Raw genomic sequence first — 18869 nt, 5'->3', positions numbered from 1 at the left:
GAGAAGCCAGAGGATCTTCAGAGACTGGCTTTTTACTGATTTTCTAAATTTTCATCTAAGCTTTAATATATATTGTATAGCCATCCTTTGTCTCATTCCTAGAAAGCATTATGCAGTGTATCAGCAATACTCTGGGGTAGAGATATGCTTGAAACTCAAGTAACATTCTCAACTCACCTAATTGTTTTATCATGATGGCATAGAATAACTCAAGCTAGCTGCCACGAAAATGAGTGATCTATTTTATTTATGTTGATAACTGAATCATAACTGTCCTTCCATTCTTTAAGACAAAAATATTTCTTAATCTAAACTTATAGCCACTAGTAACATGATCTAAGGATTATATATTCTGAAAGCATGAGGTTGAAAATAAATGTTTGTTCATTCTTTCATCTGAGTGGATTTATATCAATAATGAAAGCCCAAATGCAATTCTATTGAATATAAACTTGAAACTACTTACTGTAAAGAAGTCTCAGGTGTAGAAGTTTTCAGAAAAGTACGAAGCTAAGTGTTGAGGGAAATTGCTCCATTAAATCTAGTTGAGAGATATTGAGTAGTGGAATAATGACTGCATTTCCTCCTGCTCAAGCAAGCTAAGTAAACTGTAACTCCCTTTTGGACATTTGACTGTCTCATAAACACTATTCAGAACTGACTACAAGTGGTGCTATAATATAGGATATGATGCAACCTAGTGTACTTTGATATAATAAAGCAAAACCAACATATACTATTTAGAGGAATATCTGCATACTGTTTTTTATACTATATTGACTCTCAAAACAACCCTGATTGGTGTGGTTCATAGTGATCTAAATACCTTTAAAAAGGCACAGACAGAGAAACAAATGAAAGAGCGTGTAACTACACACTATTATTTTTAATAATAGTGGGTCAAAACATATTTTGAACCTGAAGTAGTGATAAATAGCAAAAATTTAGTTTGCACATCACAAAATCATAAAGTGAAGATATGAAACTGACATCTTTCTTCGGCAAATGTAAATATCTGGGTGGAGCCGCGCACAAAAGCACCTTGCTTGCAGATCTGTGGCAATGCTTCATTATTTTACAAAGGAAACACTCCTTCATTTGATGCTTTCCCTAGTACATAAGCTATTTACCAGAAATCGTTTTTATCTGGGAAAGTGGGTCTACACACTACTTTCTTCAAGGCAATGGTACTTATTGTTAAATATATAACACTTTAAAAAAGTGTGGGCCATGTGTGTGTGTGTGTGTGTGTGTGTGTGTATCTCTGTGTGTATCTGTGTGTGTGATTTTACATTAGCCATTGCATTTTACTTTTCCACAGTCCTATAAAACTTATTATTTTCTTTTCCAAAGAAAGTCCAACATTGCAACTTTGCTTTATGTGGCTGCTGACTGGATTTAATTCCTTAGTGCCAGTTTTGAGAATGCAAATGTGTTTTAATGTGTGTAGAGAAGATTCTAATGTTCCAATCATCTTCTATCCCTTTTCAGAGGACCAAACACATGGCCGTTACCTCTGTCTCCTTTGTTTGCCGCTCTTTCATTTGTTTCTCTGTCTGTGCCTTTTTAAAAGTGTTTAGGTCACTAAGAGCCACACCACTCTGAGAGTGGTTTAGAGTGGGTGTCACAGGAGTGAGTGGTCCCTAGAAATGCAGAATCCTGGGTCCTAGTCACAGTCGCACTGAGTCCGAAGCGCCTTTTACCCAAATCCCCAGGCAATCCATAGTCTTCGTTTTTAAGAAGTGCTGATTTAGAAGAAACTCTAAAAGCTTTAAGGCTTAAGGCGTTTTGTAAATCAGAAGCCATGCCAGTAAGTATTACTAACCTGTATTGTAAGTGTGGATAAACTAAGCAAACAACAGAAAACACACACAACAAACAAACCAAACATTACAATAAAGGAAGAGCCTTGGAACTATTTTTGTGACTGGCTGCCTACATTGGAGTTTTAAAAGAGAGTGCAGTTGTGTCTTAGGCTTCTTTGCATGTATCACAGTGTCACAGTTTCCTGTGTTCATGGTCACTCCCATCTTTGATATTGATGAATCTATAAGTATTGCTTAGTAAGTACATATATGTGTGTAAGAAATATTAGCTATTTTAAACACATTCACTTAGTGATTTTCTTATTTTGGTGTATTATACCTTACCTCAGCAGTTCTCAACTGACCTCTCTGGGTGGTCATTGGGGTCACCTAAAATGATCAGAAAACACACAGATTTACATTATGATTTATAACAGAAGGAAACTTAGATATAAAGTACTAATAAAAATAATTTTATGGTTGGTGGTCGCCATAACATGAGACACTGTACTAAAAAAGGGTGGCAGCGTTTAAAAGGTTGAGAACCCATGACTAACATATTTTAATGAGAAAAACATTAAATTTTGTTATGTCAGTTAAAACAATGTTATAAATAAACTTAAATCATATTGTGTAGTCCACTTAATTTTTGTCTTTCACTAAAATTCTCTACTTTTTAGAGTCATATAAAATATTCAGATCACAGGGTTGAATGAGAAGGGGAAGACAGGACAAAGTAGAAGATGAGAGGGTGAATAAATATGAATTATCTTCAGTCACAGCTAAGACTAAGCAATAGAGTCTCCTTGGCCTCTGACAGAAGTCCTAATTTTTTTTTTGATTTTGTTTTTTTGTTTGTTTGTTTGTTTTCGAGACAGGGTTTCTCTGTGTAGCCCTGGCTGTCCTGGAACTAACTCTGTAGATCAGGCTGGCCTCGAACTCAGAAATCCACCTGCCTCTGCCTCCCAAGTGCTGGAATTAAAGGCGTGCCCCACCACGCCCTGCAGAAGTCCTAATTTTATTTACTCTGTTTCCTACACATGGTCACACAAGCAAGATGCATATAAATCATATTTCTAGGACCAAGATAAATGCTGAGTGAATGTGGAGAGTCGCATATATTTAAAAGTATGTTTCTTAGTTTTGATTATGTAAATATATGTGACTTGCCCCCAGACTTTGGTCTAGACCATAGCTAGAGTTTCAGGCAGTTTTGAGCTGCTCTATGTGGGTGCTAGGAACCTAACTAGGGTCCTCTATAAGAGAAGTGCGTACTCTGTGGTTATACTGAGCTGCCTTTCCAGCCCCTGGTGTAATCATTATCACAAAGCACTGCACTGTTTTATTATATCAGTTGAAAAACTAGAGTAAAAGATGAATGTAGGAATCACAATGCTCAAAATCACTCAGTTATTTTTTATAGTTGGAAAAATGGCAAGGCTAAACATTCCTAGGGATTTGAATTAACATCAGTCATCCCAGGTAAACATCAAAATGACATACAAAAGTAAGATTCCAACACGGTGAGACCAATGAGTTTCGTGGGTTTTCTGGCAGTATATGTGGGGACTCCCAAACAGCTGCATCACTGCAAAGTTCCACAGTTGGTATGTGTACAAATCGAAAGATAGGACACCAAGGCCTTATGCCAAGAAACAATAGTTATGTGTGTGGCCACTGGCTAAATGGATTCACATCTAAAGCCTGACCCCTCCTCTAGCTCCCTTTACAGTTTAGTTCCTTTGTCTTGCCCATATGTCAGTGTATGTTTTAATTATGTGCTCTATGTTGTAGTCACATATACCATGTTACCTTTCCTTTGTTCTAGGATGGCCCTTCCCACATCACTCCATCATAGATGGTGACCTCATGGAGGTGAGGAGTCATGGAGTTCTCATTTCAATTACTCTATTTCCTACATATGGTCATACAAGCAAGATGACTAGAATTAATATCTCCAGAACCATCATAAGTGCTGAGGGAATGTGGCAACTCATGTTCATTCCAGGCAGCTTCACATGGTAGAGTCGTGACTCCTAGAGAATCTTGTTAACATGACTAACCATGTTGGTGAGTTCTGGGTTTCTTTGAGAGTCAAACTTAAGAGATTGAAGTAGAAGAATGTAGAGGAAGATTTCCAAAATCAACCTTCGGCCACCACACCTACGTGCACATCACTTTATATCTACTCCCCATACACACTCACCCTCATGCAAACACACACACACACACACACACACACACACACACACACACACACACACACACATAAATAGAAAAGAATACAAAAAAACCATACTGGGTTACACATATACATACTACTGCAAAAGAATATTCTCAGTGTTGCACAAAGAACTATCTAACAAGTGAAGTGACCTGAGAAGTCAGTGTCTTTGGCAAAAGGTGCACCGCAACTAAAACTGAGCAAGTCGTTCTCACGGTCAGGATGGCCTCTGTCTTTTATTTTAATTAAAGGGGGAATGTTGGCTGTTCCTCCCTGTTGGCTAAAGTTCAAGCTCACAGTCTATTCCTGATTGGTTAATTTGGAAAGTGGCATGAAGGAAAGGGGGTAGGGGTTGCGTGTTAAGGGTCATTAAGTTCCTGTAATGCAACAGGGCCTTTGAGAGGAGATGAAAAGATTTGCACAGAGAACGATATAGATAGCTTAATGGGTTTGGTTCCCAGCACCTACATGGTTACTTACAGTTGTTCATAACTTTAGTTTGGGGAATCTAGCACCTTCTTCCAGCCTTCCTGAGTCCCAAGTGTGCCTGAAGTACATACACATACATGTAGGCAAAAACATTCATGTACACAAAAAGTAAAGATAAGTAAACATTAAAAATGGGATTTTTGAAAAATTTGCATAAATGTTTTGTAAGGTAGGGGAGATTGAAAGATTTGAATAAAAGTTTCACAAGATTTGTAGAATATTGGTCTTTGGATGACTAGCTACTTTTGATAAGAAAAATGAATTTCTCTCAACACCAATCCATACTGATAACAAGATTATAATTTACAGCCTGGCATGGTGGCACAAAAATTTAATACCAACACTTAGAAAGCCAAGAGAGGCAGGCAGATGTCTGTGAGCTCAAAACCAGCCTGTTCTACATAGTGAGTTCTAAGACAACCAGGGTTACAAGTTAAGATTCAGTATCAAAAAAAAAATCATAATACAATACTGTTGTAATTAGGCATTATACACACACATTGCACATCTGTATATCACTAACTAAACTGTTAATATTACCATATACTGTCGTGATGCTCTACTTCTGAACAATTATTCTAAAATCTTCAGTGGTAGGAAAACAAACAAAATTATGTTTTCCTTTGGATTTCAAAAACAGAATGTCAGGCAAAGGGTTATAACAACAAAAGGCTGGATACACGTCAACACATAAAGACACCAAATAGGTTCTGCTTGGAGAACTGATTAGCCTAAACAGAAGATTGATGTAATTGTTAATGTATGCTGATGTGCCTGGTGTTTAGATAAATCACGGTGCTTGAGACATATTGGAGAGAAACTTGTGAAGAACTTGAAATTCTATCTGTGAATAATGGCATTTGCAAAACAATCTTCTGATATTGCACAGAATTTAAGAGCCAGGAGTAAGATTGTAAAAGGAAAGAGAGGCTGCACCTGGAGAAGCAGGAGACTGAGCTGTACTTGGAGACAGCTGGAGGAAGCTTTCAGATTGGAAGAGGACCTGCCTCTCGGATCATGAGACTCACTCCATGGATGGGAGAATGCAGACATGTGCTTCTGGGAGATTATATGATAGAAAGGACAGGAGAAGCCATGCATAGAATCCTAGGGAAAAAAGACATCTTCTTGGAGGCCAAGTATAAACTTTGGTGTATAAACTTTCATTTCAGAATGTCTTGGTCGAATCATAATTTTAAGTGTGAACTTGAGTGAATTCTTCAACTCCCATTTATCATTTTCACCATTAAAAAAATGGGGACAATAGAATCCATGTCATAAGGTACAGATGAAGTTCTCAGCTCCTGAGTGTTTAATCACTGTTCACATTCCTGTAGTTGATTAAACTGAGAGCTCTCAGTCATATACACATGAAGGATTGCAATGAGAATGATAATCTCTGCCACTTGCCTCTGAAAAACACCCTAGTTCTGCCCTGCAACATCCCAAACAACTCCTTGTTCTGCTGTCCCAGTTAGCTGAGACAGTAGTTGCCTGGAACTGATCTACCATTCAGCTGTAGCAGGGCCTGATTACTGCCCTTCTCTCCCCTTTTGTGACTGGATGGGGCTCAGTGACAAGTGGCTGGGAGGCAGGGAAAGAAAAGAATGCTCCACAGATGACCTGTTGCTCTCATCTCTTCCTGAATCATTTATATTGGCGAGCAATATTTGCCCTTGGTGACATGCTGTTTCCCACCGAGTCCCGTCTCTTCCTTCCTCTAATCCTCCTCCACCTCTACTTCTTCCCATAAAGGCAAAATAACTTCTCCAGCCGAGCACCCACGCTGGGTAACATAACACGCACAAGGGCAGTCAGATAGGTGTCCCTGTCCTATTTTGGGGTAATTGTTGGAGTGGTGTCCTCTGATTTCTCTGACTGCTCTGTGGTATCCTTTCTCTGTCACAGACACCATAGCTGGGATCAACAGTGGACCCGGGCAAGGTGAAAGAGACACAAGTGGTCACAGCTATACTTGGATTTTCATCTTCAGTTTTGCTCACTGGATGCTCTTTAGGGTATTTGGTTCCTGCAGAGCCCCCAGGCTTCCCCCAGGCCCCCTTTCATTCAATAAGACAAAAGCAATTCTTTGTGGAGAAAAAGAAGTCTCTTTTGTGGACTGGATTCTCTCCACTCCTATTCAGTTTCCACCGAACCCTGCTTAGGAATATGAAGCAGAGGTCTCCAAAGCAAGCTGGGGAGGGTCAAGGTCAGGGCCATTGTAGCCGCCTGTCTTTTCGTCTATAGCCGGGCTTTCTTCTTGGTCTGTGTATGTGCTCCATATGGTACTCAGGGCTCTTCCTGGGCACGTCCCTTCTGCAGTGTTCAATATCCCCTTTAGACCATCCATTCATAGTGAAGTTTAAAATATAAGGCTGCTAATCAATTGAAACGTGACCCTACTCAAGGTTATTTTCCACTTAAAAGGCATCAGAGGTAAGAAACCTGTGGCAGCTTTCAGATGTTTCCCAGAGGGAGGCTAGAGGGTACAAAAGTGATTTTAAACTAGGACTAGGGGGAGCCTTCTTTTGCTCATTTTACTACTTAGAAGTGAAGAGGGAAGACACTTGGTGAGTTGACCCCAAATTATTCTTATTCCTTGAATCTCTAGCCTGCATATCTAGTGCACTGGTATCCTTTGCCTCCCCCATCTGTCTGTTTTTCAGAGAAAATGTCCTGCATCCTCATTTGTGATGAGCTGCGTCAGCTGTGCGAAGGGCTCTTTGTGTCTTTACCCACTTTCTTTCCGTGGCTGCTTCACATAAACCCTACAACCTTTGGAAACTCCTGTTATCTTATGGAAACACTCTGTAATGATGCAGCTGCAGCCACAGAAATGGGGCAGTTCATATGGTCTCTTACCATACAAAGCCATTTAATTTGTCCTAGTGTTCAATTGACACAATGTATAGAATGTGTTTTCTGAGATGCAACATTCTACAGAAGCGATGCTTCCGTTGATTTCAGTGGGGAATGGGATAATGAAAGAAACTCCCGTTCCAAAAACCACACAGGCAAGACGACAAGAAAGTTTCCAAGTTGTACAGATCCCTGTTCTTGACAATTTGAAAACAGGTTCGGATAAAGGCAACACAGAATTAGACAGGCGTGTCTTGAGTAAGAAATATCATGTTTGGACGTTTGGTTCCCTGCTGATAGAGCTGCAGGAAGGTAGAGACCTTTAGGATGTGGAGCCTGCCTGAAGAAGCAGGGTGTACGGGGAGGGTCTAAAGTTTTTAGCTGAGCCTTCCTCCCTGCACTCTGCTTCCTGATTGCAATAAAACTAAGTTCTTCACACTCTTGTTCTATGCCTTTCCCCACCACAACCAAGTGTTTCTCTTCCTAAAGCATGAGTCAAAATAAACCCCTTAAATTGTATATGTCAGGTATTTTGTTATAGCAGTGACATGTGTAAGCAACACAACTGGTATTGCCCCAAAGGAAGGAATGCACATCATATGTCTTACGTAAGGTCTAGTTTTCCCATAGTGATTCATGAGCATGAAAATCATGCATATGAACTTTTGCCATAATCAGTCTGTTTTGCTCTCCTTTGAAATGTGACTCTTACTCCTAATTCTGCAAGCACCTCAGATTTTGCTTAATCATTTATTCCTCTAGTTACTCATTTAGGAAACATTTCCTCAGGCATGGTAGCACACGCCTTTAATCCCAGCACTTGGGAGGCAGAGGCAGGCCAATTTCTGAGTTTGAGGCCAGCCTGGTCTACAGAGTGAATTCCGGGACAGCCAGGGCTACACAGAGAAACCCTGTCTCGAAAAACCAAAAGAAGGAGAAGAAGAAGAAAAAGAAGAAGAAGAAAAAGGAGGAGGAGGAGGAGGAGAAAGAGGAGGAGGAGGAGGAAGAAGAGGAGGAGGAGGAGAAGAAGAAGGAGAAGAAGGAAGAAAACATTTCCTGAATTCATTTGGTTGCCAGCCTTCCAGAATCTTAGGAATCAAACGTGGAGATGCGTTGGGTCCTTAAGCAGCTGTATAATGGGGCTAGTTAACATTGTATATGATAATAGAAAGACTCTTTAATGGTGACAATGTGATAAGCCTTGTGCATGTCACTCAAAAGTTTGATCATATAAGGGTGATCATTTATAGCCAATGTTTTAAGTCAAGGAGATGGAATAGCTTTGATAGGATAACATTTTTAAGGGAAGGACCTTTGAGCAGATATTGACAGAGAGGGTAAGGCCAGCTGGGAGCGCTGGATGACAGCCAGGCTGAGGGTGAAGATGATAATGGCAATGGTGGTTGCCAATCAGCTTTCCATTGCTTGGGCCTTTGATGTAACTTGGAGATAGAAAGAATTATTTTGGGATCATATTTTCTTTTAGATGTTTCAATTGCTTGGCCCTGTTGACTTTGGGCTGTAGTGAGGGAGAACATTTGCATTAGAACAAACTGCTTACTGAAATGGTACCCAGGAACTAAGAGGAGAGAGACAGCAAGGAGCTGAGATCCCAGTATCTTCTTCTACACTTTCAAAGACATGGCTTGTTTCATTTAGACCCAGACTACTAAAGGTTCTACCAACTTCCAAAAGCACCACTGGCAGGTGACCAAGCCTTTAGGATATGAGTCTTTTGGGGAACATTTGAGATCCAAACCATAACATCTATCAAAATGTTGATTTTGTTAGTAAATCTTCAAATTAATATGAATTTATTTAAAATGTACCAAAACATGTTACTTTAGGGAATAGAATGATAATATTTGAGCTTATAAAAATCTAAAAGTTTTTGTCATAAAGAATCAAAGTCATAAAAAAGTCCTATAATCAATAGAAGAGTACAAAGTATATCTGTGAATGTATGTTCTATATCTCAACTGAGTAATTGACTACATTTCTCCCCCACCTCCTTTTCCTCCTCCTCCTCCTCTTCTTCCTCCTCTTCCTCTTCCTCTGTCTTCTTCTCCTCCTCATTATTATCATTACTATTATTGTTGTTGTTGTTAAAGTTCCTAGACTAAATAGCTAAATGTGTAAAGTGCAGCAACATGTGGAGATTTGGCAGGAACATTTAACTCAGTATTTTCCCTACAGATAAGAAATCCAAGACTCAGATGCTAAGCCATTTGCAGAAGGTGAACTACAGGAGTCGTGGTAGTGCTGAGGGTGGAATGGGGATGTCTCACTTCTAGGGCAGGGAGCATTTTCCTGCAGCAACAGCTTCCAAGAAAGACTTGAAACTAAATGAATGGGATTTAGATGACTAGTAAAAAGAGGGACTTTTAAAGTTCTTTCAATCTATAAAGAACATTCGAAAGCAGCCAAATATCTGATTTATTAACAGATTAATTGACCACAAGAAAGTCTGTGCCAATATCAACAGTTGTTCCTCACACACTTACTCTCCAAAAATAATTTTGGAGAAATCTGGCTTTGGGATACAAGGTATTTTAGTATGTGAGTTATAATGGTATCACTTTCATATTTAAGACTTAGAAATAGAGGCATCAGTTTATTTAGGATTAGCAACATGAAACTTTACAAAGCTCGAGCGTGGTTGGTTTGTGAGCAAGCCACCACATATTAGTTATCAAATGACAGGAACATTTATGCAGAATCTCTTCAAGTGCTAGGAAAACAGAGAACTAAACGATCAGTCTCATAATTCTTCAGGACAACATTCTTTTTCCTCATGTGCATTTGCAGTGTGTGCGTCCACATTCTCTCCTGTGTGCACACACTTGTGTACGTGGTTGTGCACTCAGCTGTATGCATGCAGAGGTCTGGGGTTTGATGTCAGAAGTCTTCTATTACTATTCACCTTGTTGGCTGAGGCAAGATTTCTCAGCTGACCTCGGAGCTTGTGGATATGACTAGTCGGCCAGCTGGCCCTGGAGATCCCATCTCTGTTTTTGGAATGATGGAGCTAAAAATGGACTGCCAAGTTTGCATGGCTTCTATCTGGGTTCTGGGAATCCAAAACTCTAATTTGCTTGTATGGCAAGTACCATAACCATTTACCCATCTCTTCATCCTGACAGATACATCTTGGAACAGCAACTCGTGTCCTTGTTATTTGAGATTTTAAGAAACTTTATTTGAAAAGGTTCTTGTTCCTGAGTACCAGATGTACGACATAAGCAGCAGAAAGACAAACTATAATAGAATCAATGAAATCATCCACTGTTTTTAGAGATGTTTATTATGGATAATAAGGGAATTTCTTTGCCTCTGACTTCCAATTGCCCTGCCCCCAAAATCAACATATTTGCATATTTAACTTTGATTCCTTTTATCCACAATTTGAGTTTTTGAGACAAAATAATTCATGAAAAGTTTCAGTAAAAGTTCAGTTGAAAGTAATCAATACTATTTAGGAAAAGGAAATCATATATATTAAAAATTAAAGATTTTTATATATAATTATACATATTTGTCTTAAAATCTGTCAGAACTATTTTAAAAGGTTGAAGCTTATAATTTATTAAACTGATATTTTATTGTTAAAGTTTTGACTAATCAATACACCCAGGCATTTAAAACTTAAATTACAAAAATAATATAAAGCATGAGACTGACCTTGGAAACTAGTGTGATACAATCTTGACAGTCACATTAATGGCGATGCTTGTGGCTATTACCAAGCTATGACTTCGTTTACTGAGGATGGTACAATACCCTAAGGCTGTTTTGAAATGTTTCTTTTATGATTACCATCAAATTGATATGAGTTTTATCACTTAGTCTCTTAATATGATATTTTGACCTGGTCTGCAATAGAATCCCAGTTCAATGACCTATAATAATGACCAGAATTGAAAAATTGAAAAAAATTTATCTTCTTTCAGTGAAGATTTGACACCCATGAGCATATTCGAGCAAATGCTCATTCAGGGTTTGATAATAATTCTGAAATTTGAAATATTATGTAATTATAATGTAGAAATTTTTTAACATACCAATTTTTAAAAGACCATACTGAGTAAGGAAATAATGTTTTATAGGTTTTAAGATTCATACTAGAGAACATCTTGAAAATTTGTAATGTTAGTTTCTAATTTACACATGTACTTCAGTTTTATAAACCCTCACAATTGTTAATTCTCCTGTAAGTTTCTCTATATGAACCACTGTAGTAAAAAAAAAAATGTGCTTAGATGTTAGACACAGCCTTTATCATAAAAAATATTATTAACTAGCACCAGAATTACTTGAAAGTAAGTGAAGCATTCATAGGAATGTAGAATACAGAATAAGTTTCTAACCATTCAGAAGAAAACTTATAGTAAACAAAACAACTACATGTCTACATGTCTTATGGTCACAGCCAGATGAAGCCCAGTCATAAAACATTTGCTGGGTAAGTTGGAGAGAACACCTAGACAGCACATTTTACACTGCATTCCAAAGAATCTATCAACATTCTCCTATAGGACATCACAGTCTTACAAAGAAAGTTACCCTATGGTAGCTCTGCTTACTTTATATAATGAGATTAGTACAATAGCAAACACAAGAGAAACACACTCCAAAGCGATTTCATTAGAGTAACACTTGCATTAGGTATACAATATACAGAAAAACAAAACATCTTGTTAAATAGGCTTGCAGGCTAATAATATCACAGAGGAACACATTTTCACATTTATCTCTCTTACTATTCAATAGTTATTATCATAAGTATATACTTTTGTTAATGTACAAAGTTCCTAGAATGTTGGAATGTATTGCCTCTAGCTAGCCTTATGACCATATCTGTAAAAGTAGCTTCAAGAACATTACTCCTAGAGGAAAAGAAAATAAGAAATTCCTTACTCTTTATGAGCAGTTATGCACAAAATTACTCTAATGTCTGAGGAAGTTGCCCTTTGACCATTATCAAGTCATCACTGCAATTGTATGTTTTTTCCTAAAGATATCTGTTCTTACATTGGGTGTTGCCAATTCTTGTTATATAATTAGATATAACTTGGCTTTTGGTGAGAAAAATCATTATTTTTAAAGATCTGACAGTGAACTTCGATAAATCTGGGTTCCATTTTAAGAATAATTTTAACAGTTGGGAAGTGAACAGAACAGTAGTGAGTTTGTTGCATCAATAAAGTTGTACAGTATCCAAATGTCTGGACCTGCCCAGGGTCTGAGTGGTCAGTCGTGGCTCAGTTGCATGCTGACCGATGAGAAGCTGCGGCCCACACTTGTACACAATGGGCCAATGACAACGTCTGTCACACTCTTCCATATTGTCTGCACGGAAGGCAAGACCATTAGGCAGGTCTTCACAAAAGGCATCAGGATCCTGGAACGGGGGGAAGAGGGAGATACAAGCATTGTTAATATTACCACTAACAATTTGCATTACCAAGTAAGGGGCCTGACACACATGCTTGAACAAATACAATAATGACTTAACTCAAATGCGCTTTTAACAGTTCACAATAAATAAATGGACAGTGGCCAGTATGGTAAGAGGAGCGAGAGGCACACTGTTTAACAGATAAACAGGCACATAGATGATAAATATTAATATTCTTTCTGCTGGTGGAAACGGTAAAACAAAAATAAACAAAGAGGCTTATTTCTCTGCCAGATCTCTGCCCCTAAACATTAACTGGCTAGCACTTCCTGTTTCTCTGAGAGTCTACTTCCTGCCTGCCTTTCCTGTGGCCTCTCTCTTTGGCTCCTCTCTTAGCTAGTCTAGTTGGGAGCCTCCTCATTGCATTTTTAATGTACTGAAACAAACTTAGCGACTTTCAAATTTATCAAAAACACATGGTAAGTAGATAGTCTTTCCTTCTAGATTATATGCTGAACTTTTTCTTTCATCAAGACATGTGTGGAAAAGAACTTAGTATTTTGTTCAGCTTCATATTGTTATCAGCATTCACAACATTAATGACTGAATATTATTATTCTCCATAGTAATGACACTCACCAAGAAGGCCTGTGTACTGTAGTTAAAAGAGAAAATGTTTATTCCCACGTGTTTGTATACCTTTTCTTAAGATAGCTTAATATTCTTCAGTTACCCAGGTCAAATTTTTGTGTAATCCCCTGAATAATGTTTTCTTTGAGAAAAAAAAAAAGGAAAATGTGAGTTTTGAACTCTGCCAGAGTTTTGTTTTTGTTTTTTGTTTTTTTTTTCAAGACAGAGTTTCTCTGTGTAGCCCTGGCTGTCCTGGAACTCACTCTGTAGAACAGGCTGGCCTCGAACACAGAAATCCGCCTGCCTCTGCCTCCCGAGTGCTGGGATTAAAGGCGTGCGCCACCACACCCAGCACTGCCAGAGATCTTGATATAATTTTATTGTTACTTGGGTGGAGAGCTGGGGGTGAGGTTGATTTCTTGGTTTATTCTTAAAATCTGACTTAACTACTGATTTTAATTCAAAGGATACAGGATCAACAACTGTGGGTTTGATGAATGTTTTTAGAGTTCTGGATTATTCATGTGCCCGTTTACATAGACTATATTTAGGTTATGTTTTGCTCCAACTGCTAAACATTTGAAACAATCTAGTAAGAACACTAATTATAGGTATTTAGAACTAAACAGCTGATTACAGGTTGAGTGATAGCAATTTTTCACTTCTGACTCTGTGTGCTTCTCACACGATGTCACTTCCACACACAAATTAACAAGAGACCAGAAATCTTACAGAACCAGTTATGGCTCTAAGCCTTATTTTATGTCCCTAAGATGTCATATGGTATTGTTGTCTATTAAATAATAATCAGTAGACGTATTTTGAAATCAGAATGCATAAGGAAAAAATTAATGAAATAACCTCAAATTAATAGACATCTGAAGTTTATGTCTGAAAGTTTGTTAATCAAATCCACTTCACATTGAACAAATTGTGCTCTATTCTCTCCTTAGGCTATTCCTTTCACTCTTCATAACCCATTATATCTCTAGGTTCTAAAAGACACTTGAGCATTTTGTGATTCACTGAAATCCAATTGCCCATATTTGAAGATTCCAGTTCATTGGATGTGGTGAGCTTATTTTATTTTCTGCAAGTTATTCTCTTTGTATCAGAGAGTTCCACGGTCGTTGGTTATAGAATTTGAGTTATGTTCTTAACATTGTGACTGACTTCTCTCCCAAATCTGCACACAGTTTAGACTGAAAATGAATGTGTTGAAGCATCACCAAATGCTTTTTTATGCAAATGGCCTAACCTATAGTCCTCTGTGCTGCCACGGGACACCCAGCCTGGGGCCAGCGGTTAGTATTTGTTTTTATACTACAGTGTCTTGAAGCCTGTGTTGTCTCAGCAATATGCTGTATTGGAAACAAGAAACTAAACAGTGCATTTCCAGTAACCTGGCATCTATTTTCATCGCATTCCAGAAAAAAAAAATGAGCCCCTGTGACATTTCTTCGGTTATGATGATCAGCAAACTTGCTTGGCAAATGGTAAGTGGATCTGACCAAGGTATCAAATAAAACCAACTCACCATTCCTAAAGATCTGAACATTTGGCTGAAGGTCCAGTATAACCAGGTGTTTATAATTTAGTTTTTGTTATTTACTGGGGTGAAGAATATGATATCTACCTGTTGTGATGTATGGCTCTACTGGAGAGGCTGAAGCATGAGCGCTGCTTGAGCCCAGGAGTTCAAGACCAACCTTGGCAACGTATCGAGCTCCGTGTTCACAAATACACAAAACAGCTAATAAACCAAATAACCCCTGTCCTAACAATAACAACAACCAAGACAAAAATCTAAAATCAGGTTTGTGGTGACATTGTGACTTGGGTAAAAGCCCCTTTAGTTTTTACTTTCTCAACTGTGGTTTAACAATGAACAGCACCCTGTTTTAGAAATATAAAATAAACGTCTGAAAAGAAAAACAAAACAAAACAAAACAAAACAAAACAAAAAGCCAAGTTTGCTCAAGCAAGTCTACTCTCCTATAAACCTTGCAATCGATCCAGCTTATGTGTTAGGGGCATGCAATCCATTGATGATAATTGTTTCATGAAGGTAAAATGTAACATTCAAACACCAATTCATAGCTACCCGGTGACAAGCATGTGACAGTTAAATATTAATGTCTCACATGAATACAATTTGAGAAATGAGCTGAAGTTAAATAATACATATTGTGTCTCTAAAAGGGAAGTGGTATGATGATTCACCAGTGGAAGCCAGACACAAAGCTCCTCCCACTCCCAGGGAAGACAGGTGGAGTCAACATTTAGCACATTGTCGTACTGTTGATATCTTTCCACTATTTAGCAAATGAGAACGTATCTTTTGTCAATTCTTCCCCCAAAGCTGTGAGAAGACCTAGTGTTCTCAATAAACAGAGAGCATCAAAGCTAGCATGCTGCAGTATGTTATGGGTCCTTTATCTTTTCCTGTTTTTGAAAGTAAAAATAACAGATTTAGTCATTCGGTTGGCAATTTTAGTAAATTTGGAATGTACAGGTTTTTTTTTGTATTTTGTTGTTGCTGTTTTTGTTTTTGTTTTTTGTTTGTTTTGTTTTTTGGTTTATGAGACAGGGTTTCTCTGTATAGCTCTGGCTGTCCTGGAGCTCACTTTGTAGACCAGGCTGGCCTCAAACTCAGAAATCCGCTTGCCTCTACCTCTCAAGTGCTGGGATTAAAGGCATGTGCCACCACAGCCCGGCTGGAATGTACAGTTTTATATGTTGATTTAGGCATGTAAAAAAAATCACCTATGTGCGAATGTCCCATATGAGATAACCATACACATGCTTGTGTGGGCCTGCATACACACGAAAGCAAAGAGTTCCACTTCTCTGGCAATCTTTTGGCCCTTTCAAGATGACTGCTTAGAGCCTCAAGCGACTGAATTGGTATTCTTTGTTTATCCTTTCGTCATCTGAATTTATATTTATCTTCCAAAAGACTTCTTTTGGTCTTCAGATTCCTTTCCCTCACAAAGTTACCCTTGTTTCCCAGCTCCTCCATTGCTTGCTCACCATGCTTTCTCACCATTTGGGTTTGTTTCTAAATCCCCCTCCCTGGTGATGGGCAAGCTGAAGAAAGGCTTGTGTTCTCACCCAGCAACACTGAGCACCTAATAGGCTTGGTGTGCAGAACTAGTGAGCTAACACAGCAAAGTGTACCTCGAGACTGAAAGAAGGAGTAAGTTGGATAACTCTTTGAACACTGAGACTGCCCTGGGATGTGGCAATGCCCCATGATGTGAAAAACTAAACGGTGGTATCTAGGGTCACACGTGTCACCAGGACCACCTTGAGGTACCAGCGTGAAAACTATTGTGACATTGGGGATGATTCTTTGAATGAAGTGGGTAACCTTTAACACAAAAAACATTTCTTGGAGGAGTGGGCTAGTTCCCTTAAGACAAGTTTGAGTGCTTAAAAAAGCTTATGATGCATCTTGAACGTGAATAACTTTACAGACATCCCAACATTCGATTGGTTTCCATATTTCTTTTTCTTGTAACTAGATGGCATTTGTGTGTGTGTGTGTGCTTCATAAGTGAAACAATAATGTAATGGCCTATCCCCTTGTTTCATAGCTTAACATTTTATTTGTTCGTGGTAGATGTTCAACCCAATCATTGTAAACACTCCTGTCTCCCCTGGGTTCATGGCTGCCATTTACCAATAGCAAGACTTGAGTGGCTCAGTTCATAGCACTGTTTTACTAAAGTCTGCCCTTCTCCAAGGGTCAGAATGTAAGCGCTGTTTTCTCTGAGATCAACGTTTGTTTTGCCCAAGCACAGATGGTGACTGAATAAAAGTCAATGAAAGGAGGAAAGGACCTGCCCAGAACCACAGGCACGAGTCACAACAGGCCCTGGAGAGAGCAGCCTATGACAGGAAGTGGCCTTCCAGCCCCCACCTCCACACTCAGCTCAGCCTTCTGCATGGAAGGAAAAATCACACCCAGGAAAGAGGCCCTTGCTTCCTTCTGTTTAAACTCTCAGCCGGGACTATTATTCTAAAGAAAGCACACTGCCCTTCAAGATTTCTCAGGTCTTGTTACCCTTGGGAACTAATGTAAGCGTTTTCTCTGCAAATGGGCCCTGGGAAATAGGAAGAGCAGAGAGCAGGTGGCAAAAACTTCTGTAAGCTTCAGAATCAACCCATGTGTCCCCTCTCACCAGATGTGCAGACAGCTGAGGGTAGCAAACAGGATACCCGCAATGAAGGCCAAGGGGATGGCCAGAAATACGGTCAGGAACTTGTACATCACATATTTGCTGATTTCAAAGAGAGCATGGCTGCAGATCCACACTTTGTCAAAGGAGTGTGTAGTCTCAGGCTCTGCAATCAGATCCTCGAAGCCTAGCTGCAGAGACAAGATGCAAGGACTCATGACGTCATCCAACCTGTCGGGGATAGGGTCGGGGTGGGGAGGGAACGAAGTTGGTGGGGGTGGGGGGTGTGGTGGCAGAAGCACTCTAAGAAGGGGAAGTCCGAAGGAAAGGCGACCTGGCTAGAGTATCTTCAGCTTTTCTTAGAGTGACACTGGGCACACAGGAGTTGGACACTGTGTGGCTGTTCAGGGAGCCTGAAGGCTGTGGGACCAGGGCAGAGTGCCAATGGAACCAGCATTAGCAATGGGACCAACCCCCACTGTTGGGGAGAAGGTCAAGAGTCATCCTCCTGCAGCATACAAGGGACCCTTAGCAGCCTCCAGCCTAGATGAGTGATAGCCCAGCCTGAAACTCACCTTGAGATGAGAGTTGAGCTGGTGAGGATCCCGGTCGTGACTCGAGTCAACATACTTCTCAGGATCTGCGTAGTCAACGCCACTGTGGTGGCTGTAGGCGTCATCGGCCATGAAGAGCTGCACATCGGCCTTCTCGGTCTCCAGCCCCATCGTGGCTGGCGTTGCAAGAGTGGCTCGGTCGTTCGGTCCCTAGGCAGCCCTGCCTCCCCTTCCCGTGGCGCTCAGCCCCGCCCCGCCTGGCTTCGCCCTGCCTAGCCTCGGGCTGCCCGGGCGGCGGCCGCTTCCCGCTGCCGGTTCCCGCTCCCAGCCTTGGCTGGCCGAACCCCGCCCCGCCCCGCCGGGCCTGCGGGGAGGGAGGGCACCTCTCCAGTTGTTTGCCAAAGCCCCAAGGAGCCCGGGGAACCGGCTCGATGAGTCATCTCCTGGCTTGGTGAAGCCGGGCAAAGCAGACCTCCCGGGCCACTTGGCTTGCAGTCCGAACAGGGATGCTTAAAGGCAGACAGATTGGTCAGGGAGGTGTGTGTACTGGAAGAAGGTCTGGAGGTGCTAGGGGGCAAGCATTAGGGAAGTCTACATGCATCTACTGGTTGGATTAGAGTTGTGGCACCTGCTCCTCAGAGCTATCCTGAGAGAATGAGATGTTAATTCCTAACTTTTACTTGGTCCCCAACTCACAGCAAGCATTGTAGCTGAATCGTGAGGCTA

General features: G+C 40.1%; 1 protein-coding gene across 2 annotated transcripts; it reads right to left on the bottom strand.

The window, feature by feature from the left end:
- Positions 1–10544: 10544 nt before the first annotated feature.
- Positions 10545–18490, bottom strand: Cav2 (caveolin 2). 2 transcript variants are annotated; one of them, NM_016900.4, is made up of 3 exons: positions 18165–18490; positions 17593–17780; positions 10545–12778 (listed from the first exon to the last, which is right to left on the bottom strand). In NM_016900.4, exons 1-3 carry the CDS (start codon positions 18312–18314, stop codon positions 12628–12630), a joined length of 489 nt encoding a protein of 162 aa, NP_058596.1. In that variant the 5' UTR covers positions 18315–18490; the 3' UTR covers positions 10545–12627. The 2 variants fall into 2 exon arrangements, with proteins under 2 accessions (NP_058596.1, NP_001264685.1); NM_001277756.1 differs by lacking the exon at positions 10545–12778 and having other exon boundaries at positions 16991–17780.
- Between the last annotated feature and the right edge of the window lie 379 nt (positions 18491–18869).

Source organism: Mus musculus, chromosome 6, assembly GCF_000001635.26.
Source record: "Mus musculus strain C57BL/6J chromosome 6, GRCm38.p6 C57BL/6J".
Taxonomy (NCBI): domain Eukaryota; kingdom Metazoa; phylum Chordata; class Mammalia; order Rodentia; family Muridae; genus Mus; species Mus musculus.
Note: the sequence above shows the minus strand (reverse complement) of the source record. Positions and strands in the feature narration are given on the sequence as shown.

Bases quoted from the DNA above. Each gene is read 5' to 3' on its own strand.
- Cav2 (NM_016900.4), bottom strand. From the start codon at position 18,314: ATGGGGCTGGAGACCGAGAAGGCCGATGTGCAGCTCTTCATGGCCGAT. The intron at 17,781-18,164 runs GTGAGTTTCAGG...TTGTCTCTGCAG, and splicing joins AGCTCAACTCTCATCTCAAG to CTAGGCTTCGAGGATCTGAT. The intron at 12,779-17,592 runs GTGAGAGGGGAC...CCCCCGTTCCAG, and splicing joins CTCAGCTGTCTGCACATCTG to GATCCTGATGCCTTTTGTGA.